Consider the following 16381-nt stretch of genomic DNA (forward strand, 5'->3'; position numbering starts at 1 on the left):
CGGCCATGGCTCACGGGCCCAGCCGCTCCGCGGCATGTGGGATCTTCCCGGACCGGGGCACGAACCCGTGTCCCCTGCATCGGCAGGCGGACTCTCACCACTGCGCCACTAGGGAAGCCCTATCTTCCACTTTTAATCTATTTTAAAAATTATCTCTAAACACATACACACACACACACACACACACACACACACACAATACCATGATCTTATTCTCTTTTATAATTGAGAAAGGAGTATCAGAGAGGTTAAATCATTTGCCCCAAATCATAGAAGTAGTAAATAGCAGATTTGAATATAATCATCTGACTACACAGCTAAATTCATGTTTCATATGAGTTAGATTTGTTCAAAATGGGACCATGTAGTGATTTCCCCTACCTTTTTAATGCCCAGGTGGTTAATAATAATACTAACAAACTTTTATTCTGTGCTTAGTATGTGTGAGGCATTTGTGAAGCACTTGATATGTATTATCTCATTTGAACCTCACAGAAATCCCTAAGAGAATAGTTGCTTTGTCATCCTTATTTTAAAAATGAAGAAATGGAGGTTTACTTAGGTTGAGTAGTTTGACCAAAGTCACACAACTTATAAACAGAAGATCTAGAATCTTTTTAAAGATAATTTTTATTGAAATATAATGTATACAGAGAAAAGTGCACAAATCCTGTAGCTTGGTGTATAGCTTGATGAATTTGCATAAAGACAACATACCTGAGTGACTTGGACCCTGCTGAAGAAACAAAACATTACTAGCGTCCCAGGAACTCACTTATGTCCTTTCTCAGTCACTGTACATCCAAAGAGTAACTATGATGCTGACTTTAATATTGTAGGTGAATTTTACATTTTTGAACTTTCTATAAGCCATTATACAGCTTTTATGTCTGAATTCTCTTGCTCAATATTTGTGAGCTCTATATATGGTGTTACATGTAGTTGTTTTTTCACTCTCATTGGTATATAATATTCCATTTTCTAAATTTTCACAATTTATCCATTCTGTTTGTGGTCATTTTGGATTGTTTCTACTTTTTACTATTAAGAATAGTGCTGCTGTGTGCATTCTGACACATGTCTTTTGCTGAATAAGTGTCCACATTTCTCTTGGGTATATATCTAGGAGTAGAATTGCTAGATATGTATATGTTCTGTTTTAGTAAATATTGTCAGTTTTCCAGAGTGATTTTACCAATTCACACTCCCACCTGCAGTTACTTTACATCCTCACCAACACTGTATCTTTTTCATTATAGCTATTCTGGTGGGTGTGCAGTAATATCTCACTGTGGTTTTAATTTGCATTTCCCTGATGATTAATAAAGTTGGGCAACTTTTTACATGTTAAGTGGACATTTTGATACTCTTTTTTATGAAGTGGTAGTTATGTCTTTTGCCCATTTTTCATTTGGGTGTCTGCCCCTTTCTTAACAGAATATATTGGTTTTCCTTACCTCTGTCCCCTTTTTCTGAGACATGAACTTCTGACTCTTCTAGTTTTTATTCTGGCATTTATACATCTCTTTATTCTAAACAATATGCATATACTACTGCATTTTTATTCATCAATTTTAGAGCTTTTTGTTGATTTTCTATTATGATAGGTGAGGATTAAGCTGTCATATACAGTCATCCCAACTTCCTTGTCATAGTTATCTATCTATCTATATATATATATATATATATTTTAATCATTATTCAGTATTCCTTTTTTCTTTTCCATCTCTGTCTTTTTGTTCTGCTTTCTGGGACTTTCTGAACCTTATCTTCCACTTGTACTGTTGAATTTTGTTTTATATTTTTTTCGATCATTTTTTAATATCAGAAGCTCTTTTTAGTTCTATGAATGTTGTTTTTTATGAAAAGTATCCTGTTTTTGTTTCATGGATGCCATTACTTCTCATGTCTCTTTGAGGATAATGGTGGCTGTTTGGTTTTTTTCCTCCTATATCACTTGTATCTCCTTCAAGTTGCCTTTTTCTGTTTGTTTTGATCTCTGTTTTCTCATTCTAGAGGCTTTCCTCTGATCTCTGGTAATCCTTGTTTGTCTGCTCCAGATTAAGAATGGATTATAAGAAAATTGCTTGGAATATCTGAGTATGATATTGTCCACTGAGGGCTTTACCATAAGGTGATCTGGGTGGGCTGTTTGTTGGGAGAGCCCCTTTGGTTAGTATCTTTGGTTCTTTCCTCTTGAGCTGATCTGATTCCCAAAGAGTGCTCTTCTAATTGCCTGCCTGGTGAGTACAAGTCTATCTGCCTGTTATGAGAGTCAAATGGGGGGTGAAGAGAACTTTGGAGGAAGCACTTCTAAGCATTCCTTGAACGTTTCCAGGATGCTCTTCTCAATTGTGACAGTCATCCTTTAGTCCACCCCTTATTTTACCCTTCCAAGCAAGCAAACCTCTGTTCTTTTACCTGGGTTGGGGAGATAGTTACTCATTAAATAGAGAGAGAATCTTGGGACTCTGATTCATCTTTTTTTTTTAATTGAAGTATAGTTGATTTATAATGTTGTGTTAGTTTCAGGTATACAGCAAAGTGATTATACATATATTTACATATTATATATATATTCTTTTTCAGATTCTTTTCCCATATAGGTTATTACAAAATATTGATATGGTTCCCTGTGCTAAACAGTAGGTCCTTGTTGTTTATCTGTTTTCTATACAGTCATGTGTATATGTTACTCCCAAATTCCTAATTTCTCCCCCTGCTCCCCACCCCACCCTTCCCCTTTGGTAACCATAAGTTTATTTTCTATGTTTGTGGGGACTCTCATTCTTAAATCAGTTTTACCCAGTTCTTGTTTTAGACCACCCCTTCTCCCCATTGAGAGATACCTAGTGCTGGCCTATCCCTGAACTTTTTGAGGATTCTCTAGTATAAATTGGGTTGATTCTTACCTTTTCTCACTCTTATCTCAGGATTCAATTTTCTCAGGCCTGGTTAAGTCAGTTACCACTTGAATGTATTCTTTATAGCTTCTAAAATTTTACTTATTTCCTCTCTATTTCTGTTTTCTCTGTTGCTGTGGGTTATCGTCACTGTCTCTACATATAAATTTATCTTTACTGTAGTTTCAGTAGGGTTTTTTTTTTAATTTTATTTATTTATTTATTTATTTATTTATTTTTGGCTGTGTTGGGTCTTCATTTCTGTGCGAGGGCTTTCTCTAGTTGTGGCAAGCGGGGGCCTCTCACTGTCGCGGCCTCTCTTGTTGCAGAACACAGGCTCCAGACGCGCAGGCTAAGTAGTTGTGGCTCACGGGCCCAGTTGCTCCACGGCATGTGGGATCTTCCCAGACCAGGGCTCGAACCTGTATCCCCTGCGTTGGCAGGCAGATTCTCAACCACTGCACCACCAGGGAAGCCCATCAGTGGGGTTTTGAGAAGGACTGAAATTATATGTTCAGTCTGCCATTTTATCCTAGTAGCTGCCATGTATTTCTTGAAATGAAATTTGAATAAGGCATTTGTGGACTTCTTGAAGTAATTCCGGGTTCTTTTGTAGGCCAAGGTTAGAAGTCTTAGACCTAGATAGACAGATCCTAGCTTTTGAATGATTTTTTTTTTTCCGTGATGTGACCCAAACTAAATTCATCAGCTTCTCCCTCAAACCTAATCTTCTTCCAGAATTCTTTTTTTTTAACATCTTTATTGGAGTATAATTGCTTTACAATGGTGTGTTAGTTTCTGCTTTACAACAAAGTGAATCAGTTATACATATACATATGTTCCCATATCTCTCTCCTGTGTCTCCCTCCCTCCCACCGTTCCTATCCCACCCCTCTAAGTGGTCACAGACCACCTAGCTGATCTCCCTGTGCTATGCGGCTACTTCCCACTAGCTATCTGTTTTACGTTTGGTAGTGTATATATGTCCATGCCACTCTCTCACTTTGTCACAGCTTACCCGTTCCCCTCCCCATATCTTCAAGTCTCAGTAAATGAAACCCCCATTCACCTCTTCACACAAATGCAAATCAGTGGTGTCACTCTCCTGTTAAAACCTTTCGGGGGCTTCCTTTCCTTCCTAGGATCAAGATCAACATCCTTAACTTGGTTTATAGGTCTCTGGGTGTTCTCGGCCTGGACTATTTCACCAGCTCTCTAACTCTGCACTTACCTTCTTGTTCCCCATGCATCAGTCATAGGGGCCTCCTTTTCAGATTGTTAGAGGAGCAGAACCACTTTATTCCTCAAGGGCTTTTGGGCCTGTGATTTCATTTGTCTGAAATGCTAATACTTATACTCCTTTCCATACTGACACACCAGTAACCATGCTCTCAGTTGCAATAATGCCCCAGACTAAGTCCATAGCTCTCATTCTGTGCTCCCACAGCACCCTATACTGCTTCTTTATAGTGTGTATCATAATTGTTTAATCGTATGCTAATTGTACGTTATTTGACCCCTCAACTAAATTTAAATTCCATGAGTTCAGTGGCTTGGTCTGTCTTGTTCACTGTTAGATCCCCAGCATTGAGTACAGCGCTTTACACACAGTGCATAAATATACTTACTGAATTACAACCAAAACCAAATGAAACAAAAAAACAAGGAGAAGCTTTATGATATGCTAGAAAAAATCCTAGTTTATATATCAGACTAAATTCTAAGATAACTGTGCTAGATGTGTCACTTTGAACAAGTAATTTTATATCTCTGAGCCTCATTTTATTAATCTATGAATTGAGGAAGTGTGATTTACTGACCTTCAAGATCTTTCAACTCTGATTTGTTTCCCAAAGGCTCTCCTCCTTCCTCTTCTATGCATTTCTTATCCTGTTGACCTTTATTTTTTAAATTTCTTCTCCCACTTGATTCTCATCATTATTTGCTTCCCTATATTCTTTTTTTTCTCTTTACTGTCTGTAATGTGAAATGTATCCCTCGATATCAGAGCTCTCACCATTGAAATATTTGCTATGATCTCTTGGAAATTTTTAACTTAAAATTGACTATTCACATTGAAATATCATTGAAAGAAACTTGCATGTATGTTCTGGCCAAAAACATTAAGTTGCACATTAATCTGAGTGACAGAATATGGAGTAGACTATTGTCCGCGAATCAGTTGTTTTCACAACAGGATTGTGTTTCATGATAATGTTGTTTAAAGGTTTCATGCAGTCTAAATTATCTTTATCTTTTTTTAAAAATAAATTTATTTATTTATTTTTGGCTGCGTTGGGTCTTTGTTGCTGTGCACAGGCTTTCTCTAGGTGCGGTGAGCGGGGGCTACTCTTCGTAGCTAAGCGCAGTCTTCTCATTGTGGTGGCTTCTCTTGTTGTGGAGCGCGGGCTCTAGGCACGCGGTCTTCAGTAGTTGTGGCTCACGGTCTCTAGAGCGCAGGCTCAGTAGTTGTGGCGCACGGGTTTAGTTGCTCCGTGGCATGTGCGATCTTCCTGGACCAGGGCTCGAACCCGTGTCCCCTGCATTGGCAGGCGGATTCTTAACCACTGTGCCACCTGGGAAGCTCCAATTATCTTTTAAGATAATGGAAAAGCCTGTGAAAAGTAGGTGAGGCTAGGAGGATTAGAAAAGCTCTTATGTTAGGAAATGATAAAGGCTGAGAGACAAAAGACAAAAAGTTAAAAGATATAAACTTGGCTGTGAGGGCTTCCCTGGTGGCGCAGTGGTTGCGCGTCCACCTGCCGATGCAGGGGAACCGGGTCCGCGCCCCGGACTGGGAGGATCCCACATGCCGCGGAGCGGCTGGGCCCGTGAGCCATGGCCGCTGAGCCTGCGCGTCCGGAGCCTGTGCTCCGCAACGGGAGAGGCCACAGCAGACGGAGGCCCGCATACCACACACACACACAAAAAATAATAAATAAATAAATAAATAAATAAATAAATAAGTAAAAAACTTGGCTGTGCACATGTTCCGATGTACTATACATATGATTTTTACCTATTTGTGAGAAAAAATAAAATTATGAAAGTGATGTTAGTTTTTGAAACCTCATAGTTAATTTTATTTTGTTGTGCTATTTGCATTCATTATGCATCTTTAACAGATAATTGTTTCTTTACATTACAGAACACGTTTGCAGTAAAAAAGAAAAATATAACTTGTATCCAATACCGTATATATGCGCAAATGTATTCACTAACAAGTTTATTAAATATTAAATGATTTTGTATGTTTAGTTTTAATTTAGAAATTTTTAGTGGATTGTATGGGGGGCTTAAGAATACTTAATATTGGGGGAAATTAATTGGGAGTTTTAGATGGGCTTGAACTGAATTATTCTTTTTCCACTTAAAATCAGAATATAGTCTCCATTATGTGAAAATTTGCCATCCAACACATTTTCAGAAATGGACTAAATTTAGATAAGAGGGATGTACGTTCTATTTGTGTTGATTGTATTGAAGAGCAAATGCGAAATGCTTCCTTTTACTGCTTTATAGTCTCATATTTTAGTTGTTTGTTTCCCCTTACTCATTTGAGGTCATTGGTTTTTTGATAACAAGCAAGGTTTTTCACCTCTCATGTAAGTCAGCTGAGTTGTGTCAGGACCTAGCTGACTGAATTGGCTTGGTGACTTAGCAGTGAGTGACTGATAGGAATCTTGAGAAGCCTGCACATATTATCTCCTTGATAGTTTTCACTGTAAGCTCAGTGATTTGTGGTTCAAACAGGTCACAATTCAGAAAAGATGCAAATTTAGGTCTGTGTTCTATTCCATTTGATAACTGTGGAGAGAGGTAGAGCTATTAAAATTTTTTTTAATGCTGCCAAACTCTTGATAAGTTTTATTTTTTAATGCAGTCTGCCTTCTTCTACTCCCCTATAGTGAGATAATGACACAGTATTGGCAGTATAACCAATTGTGAAAACCCCAGAAACTGATCTCTCAATAGTGGTAAGCTATTTACTTTTTTTTTTCCTTTTTCCTCTAAGAATCACATTCTTTTAAAAGCTCTACTTCTTTCCACACAGCAGCTGCCCCTAAAGGAAAGCGATGAGATTCAATTCAAAAAGAGGCAGGCATGGGGGGTATATTAATATAAGAAGAGGTACTAAATATAACAAGAAGATTGAGTATTACATAGTGTTTGAGCTTAATTCTTAGTATAGTTTGTTTTTCTACCAGTAACAGGAACACGAGGTACAAAAAGGATCTTGAGTTTTGATCATTTATACAACACCATGGTTATGTTTTAAGTGCCAGACTTATATTTTCTTACACTTTTCTTAAATTTGCACAGTGCTTGACTGTTTAAGAAAACTTGCGTATAGACCCCATTTTTTCCTTCTAAGGATGAGTATATAAATGAATTATTTTATTTTGAGTATTTTCTGTTTTTCTGTTTAGGTAAGAGTTTGAACTGTAGATGTGAGTGGTCTATTAGGATTGAAGAGCAAGCTGTGATTGACTGCCATTTGTCATCTTAACATGGCATCATTCATAACATTCCATTCAGTTACCCAAACCATATAGTTGCTTTAGCTGTGCTTGGCCCAATGTTGCAATTATGGGACTTATTTCTTCTAATGCATATCTAAAAAGTGAAGGAAAACGAAATGATCTGCTCTGCCTGCTGTTGCATGGCACGAGTGATCAGGTGCAGTGCAAACTGTGTACTAGTGCTGTGGAAGGGAGAAGCAAAGTGGAACCATCACAGGAATTGCTTCCCAAACTAAAATTAGTTCTTCTGCAAAGAAAAGTGTTACCTTTATCAAGGAATAGTTGGTAAAGAATGTTAAGTCAGTCATGTCTTTAAGGAACTTATTACTTTGTTATCAGTTAAGTGTGATGGAGCAGAGTTAGAATAACACCCGTGCTTAGCCCCTGGTGCTGCTGAGACTGAGAGTGAGGCAGCAGAAGGGCTGTTTGCAAACCTTAGGCTAAAGGAAATAATTCACCAGAAAGAAGAGTCATATGTTATCTCCTGCTTGTCTTCTCTTCTCTTAAAAAGGGTGATGGTGAGCATAGGGGATTTCCTGACTAGCCACAAGTGATCCATTTTCTGGAAAAAAAAAAGACACAAACCTGTCTCTTAAGGGGAAAAAAACAACAGTATTTATTGACGATGATAAAATTTAAGATCCAAAACAAAGATCAGTATTTTGGAAAACTTGAATCTGCCACATGGAGCTTGACAGCTTCCCAGTACTTAAAGACTTTTCTGATGATCAAGACTTTCTGAAGATTAATGAATGTGATTTTTTGATATTATGTAATGAAAAGTGTCAATGTTTGGAAGATCTGCAAAACTAAGTGAACCATTTTTTCCTAAATGATCAATGCAGAGTGCCCCAAAATCATGCATATGGGTAAAAAGATCCATTCAAAGGGCAAGGTGACCAATGATTTTTAACTTAACAGAGTATGAAAAGTTTATTGAAGTGGTGTCAAATTCCACAATTTACTTACTTTTAAGGAGCAACTGCTTGCCAGTTTTGTGTATAGTATTAGAAAAGGTGAGCCACAGTTACCTGAAAATGCTATTAAAATACTCGTCCCTGGGCTTCCCTGGTGGCGCAGTGGTTGAGAATCTGCCTGCCAGTGCAGGGGACACGGGTTCGAGCCCTGGTCTGGGAAGATCCCACATACCGCGGAGCAACTAGGCCCGTGTGCCACAACTACTGAGCCTACGCGTCTGGAGCTTGTGCTCCCCAACAAGAGAGGCCGCGACAGTGAGAGGCCGCACCGCGATGAAGAGTGGCCCCCGCTTACCGCAACTAGAGAAAGCCCTCGCACAGAAACGAAGACCCAACACAGCCCAAAATAAATAAATAAATAAAAATAAAATAAAAAAAAAATACTCTTCCCTTTTCCAACTATATATCTGTGTGAGTCTAGATTTTCTACTTATACTTCAACCAAAACAGCATAAAGCAAGAGATTAAAAGTTGAAACAGATACAAGAACCCAGCTGTCTTCTATTCAGCCAGATTTTAAAGAGATTTGCAAAACTTCAGTGTCACTCCTCTCACTAATTATTTTGTTTTGTTTGGAAAATAGTTGCATTTCATCAAAAATGTGTTATTTATGTTAACATGCAGTAGGTTTGTTATTGTTGTTAACTGAATAAATATTTTTAAAATTTCTCAGTTTTAATTTCTAATATGGTAAATATTGATAAATATAACCCACATAAACAAAATCTCTTTGAAAACAAAGCGAAACAAAAATCTCAATTTTAAAAGTCTAAAGGGATCATGAGATCAAAAAATTTTGATAATTACTACTCTACATGGTACTATCCAGTCTCAAAGAAGCACTCTCCAGTGGGATTCATTGAGTAACTGCTGATTCTTTTTAATGTTTCTAAAATTATTCAATTTTTGTAATAAGGCCAGCATCCAATATCCTTAGTATCCTTATAGGAATGGGACAGTGCAAATATAAAATTTTTTTCCAGTTTTGCTATTAAGATTCTTATTTGTAATTCTAAGGTAGTTATCGTATTCTATAGTGAATTTTAGATACTAAATGTAATTGGAGGTCAGAAATTAGAAGTGTGTCACCAGAGCAGGCGAGGAAGATGGTGGGAGGGAGGAAAGGAGGGAGGGAGGGGGGAGGACTGGTAGAAATTGGTAAAGTGAAATAAGACAATAATCTGAGTTTGTCCTATTAATATAGTCTCAGTAAACAGGCTTTACAAGTGTACTATTAAACCTTCATTTAGCCATGGAAATGAGGACAAGATAGAATGAATACATTAAATTTATAGGTTTAAAAAATTTATTTAAATTGTTACTTAAAGTGCCCTTCAAACCTTAATCCAGAAATGCTAAAAAGAACCAAAAAATCCTACTTATTCTAACTTCTTTCTTGTTTTCTTCCTTTTATGCATTCTTATAAAATGATCAAAATGTGGATAATAAAGAGTAGAAAAAAATGTGAAACTATAAAATTTATAATGTGGCTAATCAACCTCATAATTTAGACTGACAGAAAAATATAAAATATAGAAGTATTGCTCCCTATTTCATTCTACCTTTAGCCCTGGAGAGGAGTAATTTGGGGTCCCCAATATGCTTTATGAGACATTGTCTTGTTTCACAATACCATGAAGAAACTAGGAACAAAGCTCCAGTTGAAGAAGGGGAGAGCATTAAGGGAGACTGTAAGAGAAATAACTCAGGATGACACAGGGAAGATAATTTAGGTTTTTTTAAATTCAGTGCTGATGCAGATTTATATTTTGTCAGGAAAACTGGGTTTCCTGCTGTAGTACAGTTTCCTATATTCTAATTTTATGGACAGTCTGTCGATGTCTTCTTGCTCAGTGTGGATCATAAGATTACTATTCAGATTAAATTGCAGGGGGCAGTTTAGGTCACCCACGGCCAACTTACATAAGAAGGTTAGTCATTTGAATGAAAACTTGTCTAGGCCACAAAACCACCACATTTCTACATAAAGTAGGTGCATCCCTCTCTGTTGAAGTGGTCTTGGTATTTGACTCTAAAAATAGGCCTACATTGTGGTAAAAATCTAACCCATTTGTTTATCCAAATCATGTGAAGAAAATCAGCTTTGACATGGCTTTTAAGTTCAGGCAAGAATCTTTTATCTGTGTCAAAAATGATTGAGTCAGTTCCTTTAAAGCTTTTTGTGATAATTTTAGGAAAATTTGAAGTATAAAGAAAACTTCAAATTAATTTAAATGCTTGAAATAAAAGAGTTAAGGGTAGGGAAGAGAGAGTTGGCGTGGAATGGAGAAGCTATCGACGCAGCATGTACTGGTTTTGCGAGGTTCAGAGGAGATAGAAGCGGAAAAACAAGGGGAAAAAGGAAAAACAGTGAACTAGTTCTAAGAATTAGTAACATGTCAAGCCAAGCCCTGGTCATGTTATTAGTTCTTGAATTTTGAGTTATTTTGGAGGGTAGTTGATAAGTTCCCCAAGCGTGCAGAGCAACAAGTTTAGGTAGACTTTTAGAGAGCAAAGAAGTTAAACCAGAAGGAGCACTGAAGATAATATTGAGCACATAAGGGGATGCAAGAAGAGAGACATATACCTAATGCCCTAAGTACTAACTTCTTTACTTTCTACAGATCTCCAGCTATAGGTATGCATATTTGAATAATTATAGCATAAAAACATCTAGAAAATCATTTTAATTTCCTTGAAGTCAGTCAATACCAGGAATACCTATCATCCTGTGATAAAAAGACTAAAAGTCCTTAGAAAGTAATAATAATGAAGATTCTCACCTAATAGGTACAATGTGCTTATTTATTATTTACAACTCTCCTGCACTCATGGGTGTTTGTTTTCTAATTTCTTCAGTTTGAGGTGCTCCTCTAGTGTAATAATTAAATAGTAATAAGTAATGTATTTTAAATGTTTCCTGCAGTATATTCCTGAGAGGAATTAGTCCTTCATGGCTAAAGAACTTTTAATATATACTGAACTGTCATAAAAGCCTTACTCAATGGATCTAATGTGTACTTATGGTTAAAATATGTTCCAAGTTTTTCAACAGCCCAAATGAACAAACAGTTCATATTAAAGAGTTTTTAAGTGATTTTTTTGGATCTGACCCCTAAAGCAAAGGTAAAAAAAGCAAAAATAAACAAGTAGGATTATATCAAACTAAAAATCTTCTGTACAGCAAAGGAAACCATCAACAAGATGAAATGGCAGCCTTCTGAATTGGAGAAAATATTTGCAAATCATATATCTGGTAAGGAGTTAATATCCAAAATATATGAAGAACTCATACAACTCAGCAAAACAAACACCCAAAACAGTCTGACTAAAAAATGGGCAGAGGATCTGAATAGACATTTTTCCAAAGAAAACATATACACGGACAGCAAGTATATAATAAGGTGTTGAACTTCCCTAATCATCAGGGAAATGCAAATCAAAACCACAATGAGATATCACTCACACCTGTTAGAATGGCTATTATCAAAAAGACAAGAAATAAGTGTTGGCAAGGATATAGAGAAAAGGGAACCCTCGTGCACTGTTGGTGGGAATGTAAATTGGTGCAGCCACTATGGAAAACAGTATAGAGGTTCCTCAAAAAATTAAAATGGAACTACCATTCAATCCAACAATTTCATTTCTGGGTGTTTATCCAAAGAACATGAAAACACTAATTGGAAAAGATATATACAATAGCCAAAATATGGAAACAACCTAAGTGTCCATTGGTGGATAAATAGAATACTACTCAGCCATTGAAAGAGATGAAATCTTGTCATTTACGACAACATGGATGGACCTTGAGGGTATTATGCTAAATGAAATAAGTCAGAGGAAAACAAATACTGTATGACTTCACTTATATGTAGAATCTAAAAACCAAAAGAAACAAACAAAACAAAACTCAGAGATTCAGAGAACAGAATGGTGATTTTCAAGAGGAAGGGGGCGAAGGGGGGGTGGGTGAGGGGGGTGAAAGGTCTCAAGAGGTACTAATTTCCACTTTAAGTCATGGGGATGTCAACTGTAGCTTGGTGATTATAATATTGTAGTGCATATTTGAAAGTTACCAAGAGAATAAATCTTAGAAAGTTCTCATCAGAAGAAAAAAAAATTTTTGGTAACTTTTTATGGTGACAGATGGTAATTAGACTTATCGGGGTTATTATTTTGCAGTGTATACAAATACTGAATCATTATGTTGTACACTTGAAACTAGTATAATGTTACACGTCAATTATACCTTAATAAAAGAAAAAAATTAACAGGAAATGAGACGTTTAGAAGGGTTGAAACATTTAACTTTGATATTGTGTGCCTCCACCTTTAAGAGACATGACATGATGGTAATATGTTTAGATCTTTCCTTGAGGAAATTGCCTTCTATGTTTTTAAGATCTTACTGGCCTCTAGTGGTAATATGATGCTGTAGTTTAACCATTTCTAAATCTTACAACTGACTGGAAATAAAGTTATTTTGAAAACATAGGCTGCCAATAACTCACTCCTTCAGTACTGGATCAGCAGCACTCTTGAGTGTACATGCAATATCATCTTCTTCCTAAAGACTGTCTATCTTTTGTTCTTGTCTCTGAGTCACGCCCACCTCTTTCTTTTGAATGATACTAGTTTTGCTCTGAAGTGACCTCTCATAATTTTAGTGCATGCACACTGGTGATTACTCTGTCAAGTTTGTACTAACAATTCTTCCTAGTGTCTCAGCCTTCTTTTCTGCAGACTATGGGGCAAAATTTTCCCTCTGTATATAACTTTTTATTTTCTTCAGAGGAATTTAAGTTTTCAGTTTACCATTTAGATTTATGTTTAGACCTCCTTACTTTGATTTTGAAGAATCTTACATTTGAACTAAGAGTTTACCAAACATGGCAATGATTTGTCACTTTTGTTTTTTGTGTTTGTCACACAGATGTGAAAGGGCCACCTACCCATCGTCTGTCTTGTGGCCAGTCACCCTACACCGACACAACAACATGGGAGCGGAAATACTGCATCCTCACAGACAGCCAGCTGGTGTTGCTCAACAAGGAAAAGGAGGTGAGGTGGATATTACGAGAAAAGCTACTTCCCTTTTCTGACCAAATTCCTGAAATAATCTAGTTTTTATTTGCATCCTGATGAGTTGCATTTATGAAAATGGAGACTTTATGAAGGATACACTCTAAGTGGGTCTAAGGGGCTGCTGATGTCATCATGATGATACGTGTTTGCTGCAAAGGCGTGACGTCAACAAGACAGGGCTGGATTTTCACTAAGGAATAGTGAAAGAGATACTGAGTTGAGTAATTTAGAATGAGAATGGGTTGGATTGTGTAGACCTGGCCCTGAAAGTGGTCCACAGAGGCTATTGGAAATTATATCAGTCTAGCTCCTCACAAGTAACAAATAGCACAGTCAGCAGATTAATTGAAAGAGGTTTAACGAAGGGACTATACAGAGGCATGGGCAGCATAGGGGACCCATCAGAGGGGGATAAAGTACCCATGAACTGGCAACAGCAGAAAGCAGTTATCACCCTAGACTTTCAGGGCAAGAGAAGGGAGCAATGTTTCTGGAACCCAGAGAACTGTAGTTGCATGAAAGGGCTGCATAACAGTTGCTATGGCTATACACAAAAGAACACAGCCTCTACCAAAGCAAAAATGACCAGCAGGGAGGAAGCAAGGGAGAACAGACACACCAGGTCTCTTTCCTGCTTTCTGATTTCTTGCCAGTGTTACCTACTGGCTAAACCTAACTTGAAGCCAAAGGAAAAGATTGCTTTTGAGGTGTTCTGTAGAGATTTGTTTCCTGAAGCACAGCAAGGGAAAGAAGGGCAGAGAGTAGATCTGGAGAGGCAGACAGAATGTAATTAGCACAGACATCTAGTTCTAGGTAAACTTTCTGTCCCTCTAAGTGAAAAAACCCTTGAACTTATCGTATACTATTACTACTTTACTCCTCAAACTATTACAGTGTACCAATCCTTCCACATCCAAATAATTCATTTGCTTATTGGTGATTTATTGGATAGTTGACTTGGCAAGGCCAAAAAACCATCCTACTCCCGAGCTCCGCAACATAAAAAAATTAGTATGATCTTGACAAGAAGAGGGATAATGGGAGGGAAGGAGAAGAGGAGATCTCATTCAATGAAGGAGAAAGATTAATTGCCAAAAAAATATATAAATAACTAGAAAGCTGTAGGTAGAATATCAATTTCATAAGCCATCCCTCTGGAAAAGTTAGTTCAGAGGAAGCAGTGCGCAAAAATCACATTTCTTAATTCTAGTCTATGGATCTCTACCTCCCTTTTCTCTTCTCTCTCTCCTCCCCCTCTGTCCCTTTTCTTTTGCATCTCTTCTCTTACTCAGCATTCTTTAACATCATAAAGGCAAGGTCATAGCAATAATGCAATTTCAGTTTCTTCTTTTATTTTCATAGGCAGTTCTTACTTGCAAGGGCCTGGCTAATGTGTCCTCTATGAACTTGGTTATTCTTTTTCTCCAACCATTGAAAAATGTCCCTTACTTTTGTTACCATCTCCCTACCCATGACCCTTTTCCAGTATTGTAATATAATTAAACTTAATTTTATTAAAATAATTCAATAAAGGTCAGCCCTTTCTGGAACAATATAGTACATGTTGCTTTGTTTCTATTAAGTAGATATATAATAAAAATTGATAGAGTGAATATTAGTGTAGAATATTTCTAATTATCCAATTTGAATAGACAGATAATTTAACATGTGCATTTAAACTAATCAACTCTGTCAGCAGTCTTTTATCAGAGCTATTAATAAGGAGTGATATGAACATATCATCTGCCATCTTTTTGCCCTTACCTACATTTTATTCAATTAGTAATGTAAGAAATTAAATAGCCTAAAGATAGATAGCATAAGGTCAAGAGCATTGCTTATCTAGAACCAAGATATAATACACAGATTAAATATTACTGATCAATTGAGTAATCCAGGCATGGGCTCCCTTTAGTCCCATAAAATAACTGTCCATGATGAATGATTTCTAAAACAATTTCTTATGTACTTTATCGCTTTCTATGCCAGCCATCAAGAGTAGCCCTAGAGGAGCTGGAGGAATAAGGCTCCCTGACTTCGGACTATACTACAAAGCTACAGTAATCAGGACAGTATGGTACTGGCACAAAAACAGAAATATAGATCAATGGAACAGGATAGAAAGCCCAGAGATAAACCCACACACATATGGTCACCTTATCTTTGATAAAGGAGGCAAGAATATACAGTGGAGAAAAAACAGCCTCTTCAATAAGTGGTGCTGGGAAAACTGGACAGCTACATGTAAAAGTATGAAATTAGAACACTCCCTAACACCATATACAAAAATAAACTCAAAATGGGTTAAAGACCTAAATGTAAGGCCAGGCACTATCGAACTCTTAGAGGAAAACATAGGCAGAACACTCTATGACATAAATCACAGCAAGATCCTTTTTGACCCATCTCCTAGAGAAATGGAAATAAAAACAAAAATAAACAAATGGGACCTAATGAAACTTAAAAGCTTTTGCACAGCAAAGGATACCATAAACAAGACCAAAAGACAACCCTCAGAATGGGAGAAAATATTTGCAAACGAAGCAACTGACAAAGGACTAATATCCAAAATTTATAAGCAACTCTTGCAGCTCAATAACAAAAAAACAAACAACCCAATCCAAAAATGGGCAGAAGAACTAAATAGACATTTCTCCAAAGAAGATATACAGATCGCCAACAAACACATGAAAGAATGCTCAACATCATTAATCATTAGAGAAATGCAAATCAAAACGACAATGAGATATCATCTCACACCGGTCAGATTGGCCATCATCAAAAACTCTAGAAACAATAAATGCTGGAGAGGGTGTGGAGAAAAGGGAACCCTCTTGCACTGCTGGTGGGAATAATGTAAATTGATACAGCCACTATGGAGAACAGTATGGAG

The 16381-nt window shown here is 37.0% G+C and overlaps 1 protein-coding gene across 4 annotated transcripts in view; it reads left to right on the forward strand.

Annotated features, from left to right (window-relative positions):
* Positions 1-16381, forward strand: part of RASAL2 (RAS protein activator like 2) — a 382125-nt gene that overhangs the window by 172133 nt on the left and 193611 nt on the right. For all 4 annotated transcript variants that reach the window (XM_028488596.2, XM_007105300.4, XM_007105301.4 and 1 more), the window contains exon 2: positions 13337-13464. In XM_028488596.2, the coding sequence (XP_028344397.1) occupies positions 13337-13464 (128 nt within the window). The remainder of the gene's footprint in view (positions 1-13336; positions 13465-16381) is intronic.

Source organism: Physeter macrocephalus, chromosome 4 (assembly GCF_002837175.3).
Source record: "Physeter macrocephalus isolate SW-GA chromosome 4, ASM283717v5, whole genome shotgun sequence".
Taxonomy (NCBI): domain Eukaryota; kingdom Metazoa; phylum Chordata; class Mammalia; order Artiodactyla; family Physeteridae; genus Physeter; species Physeter macrocephalus.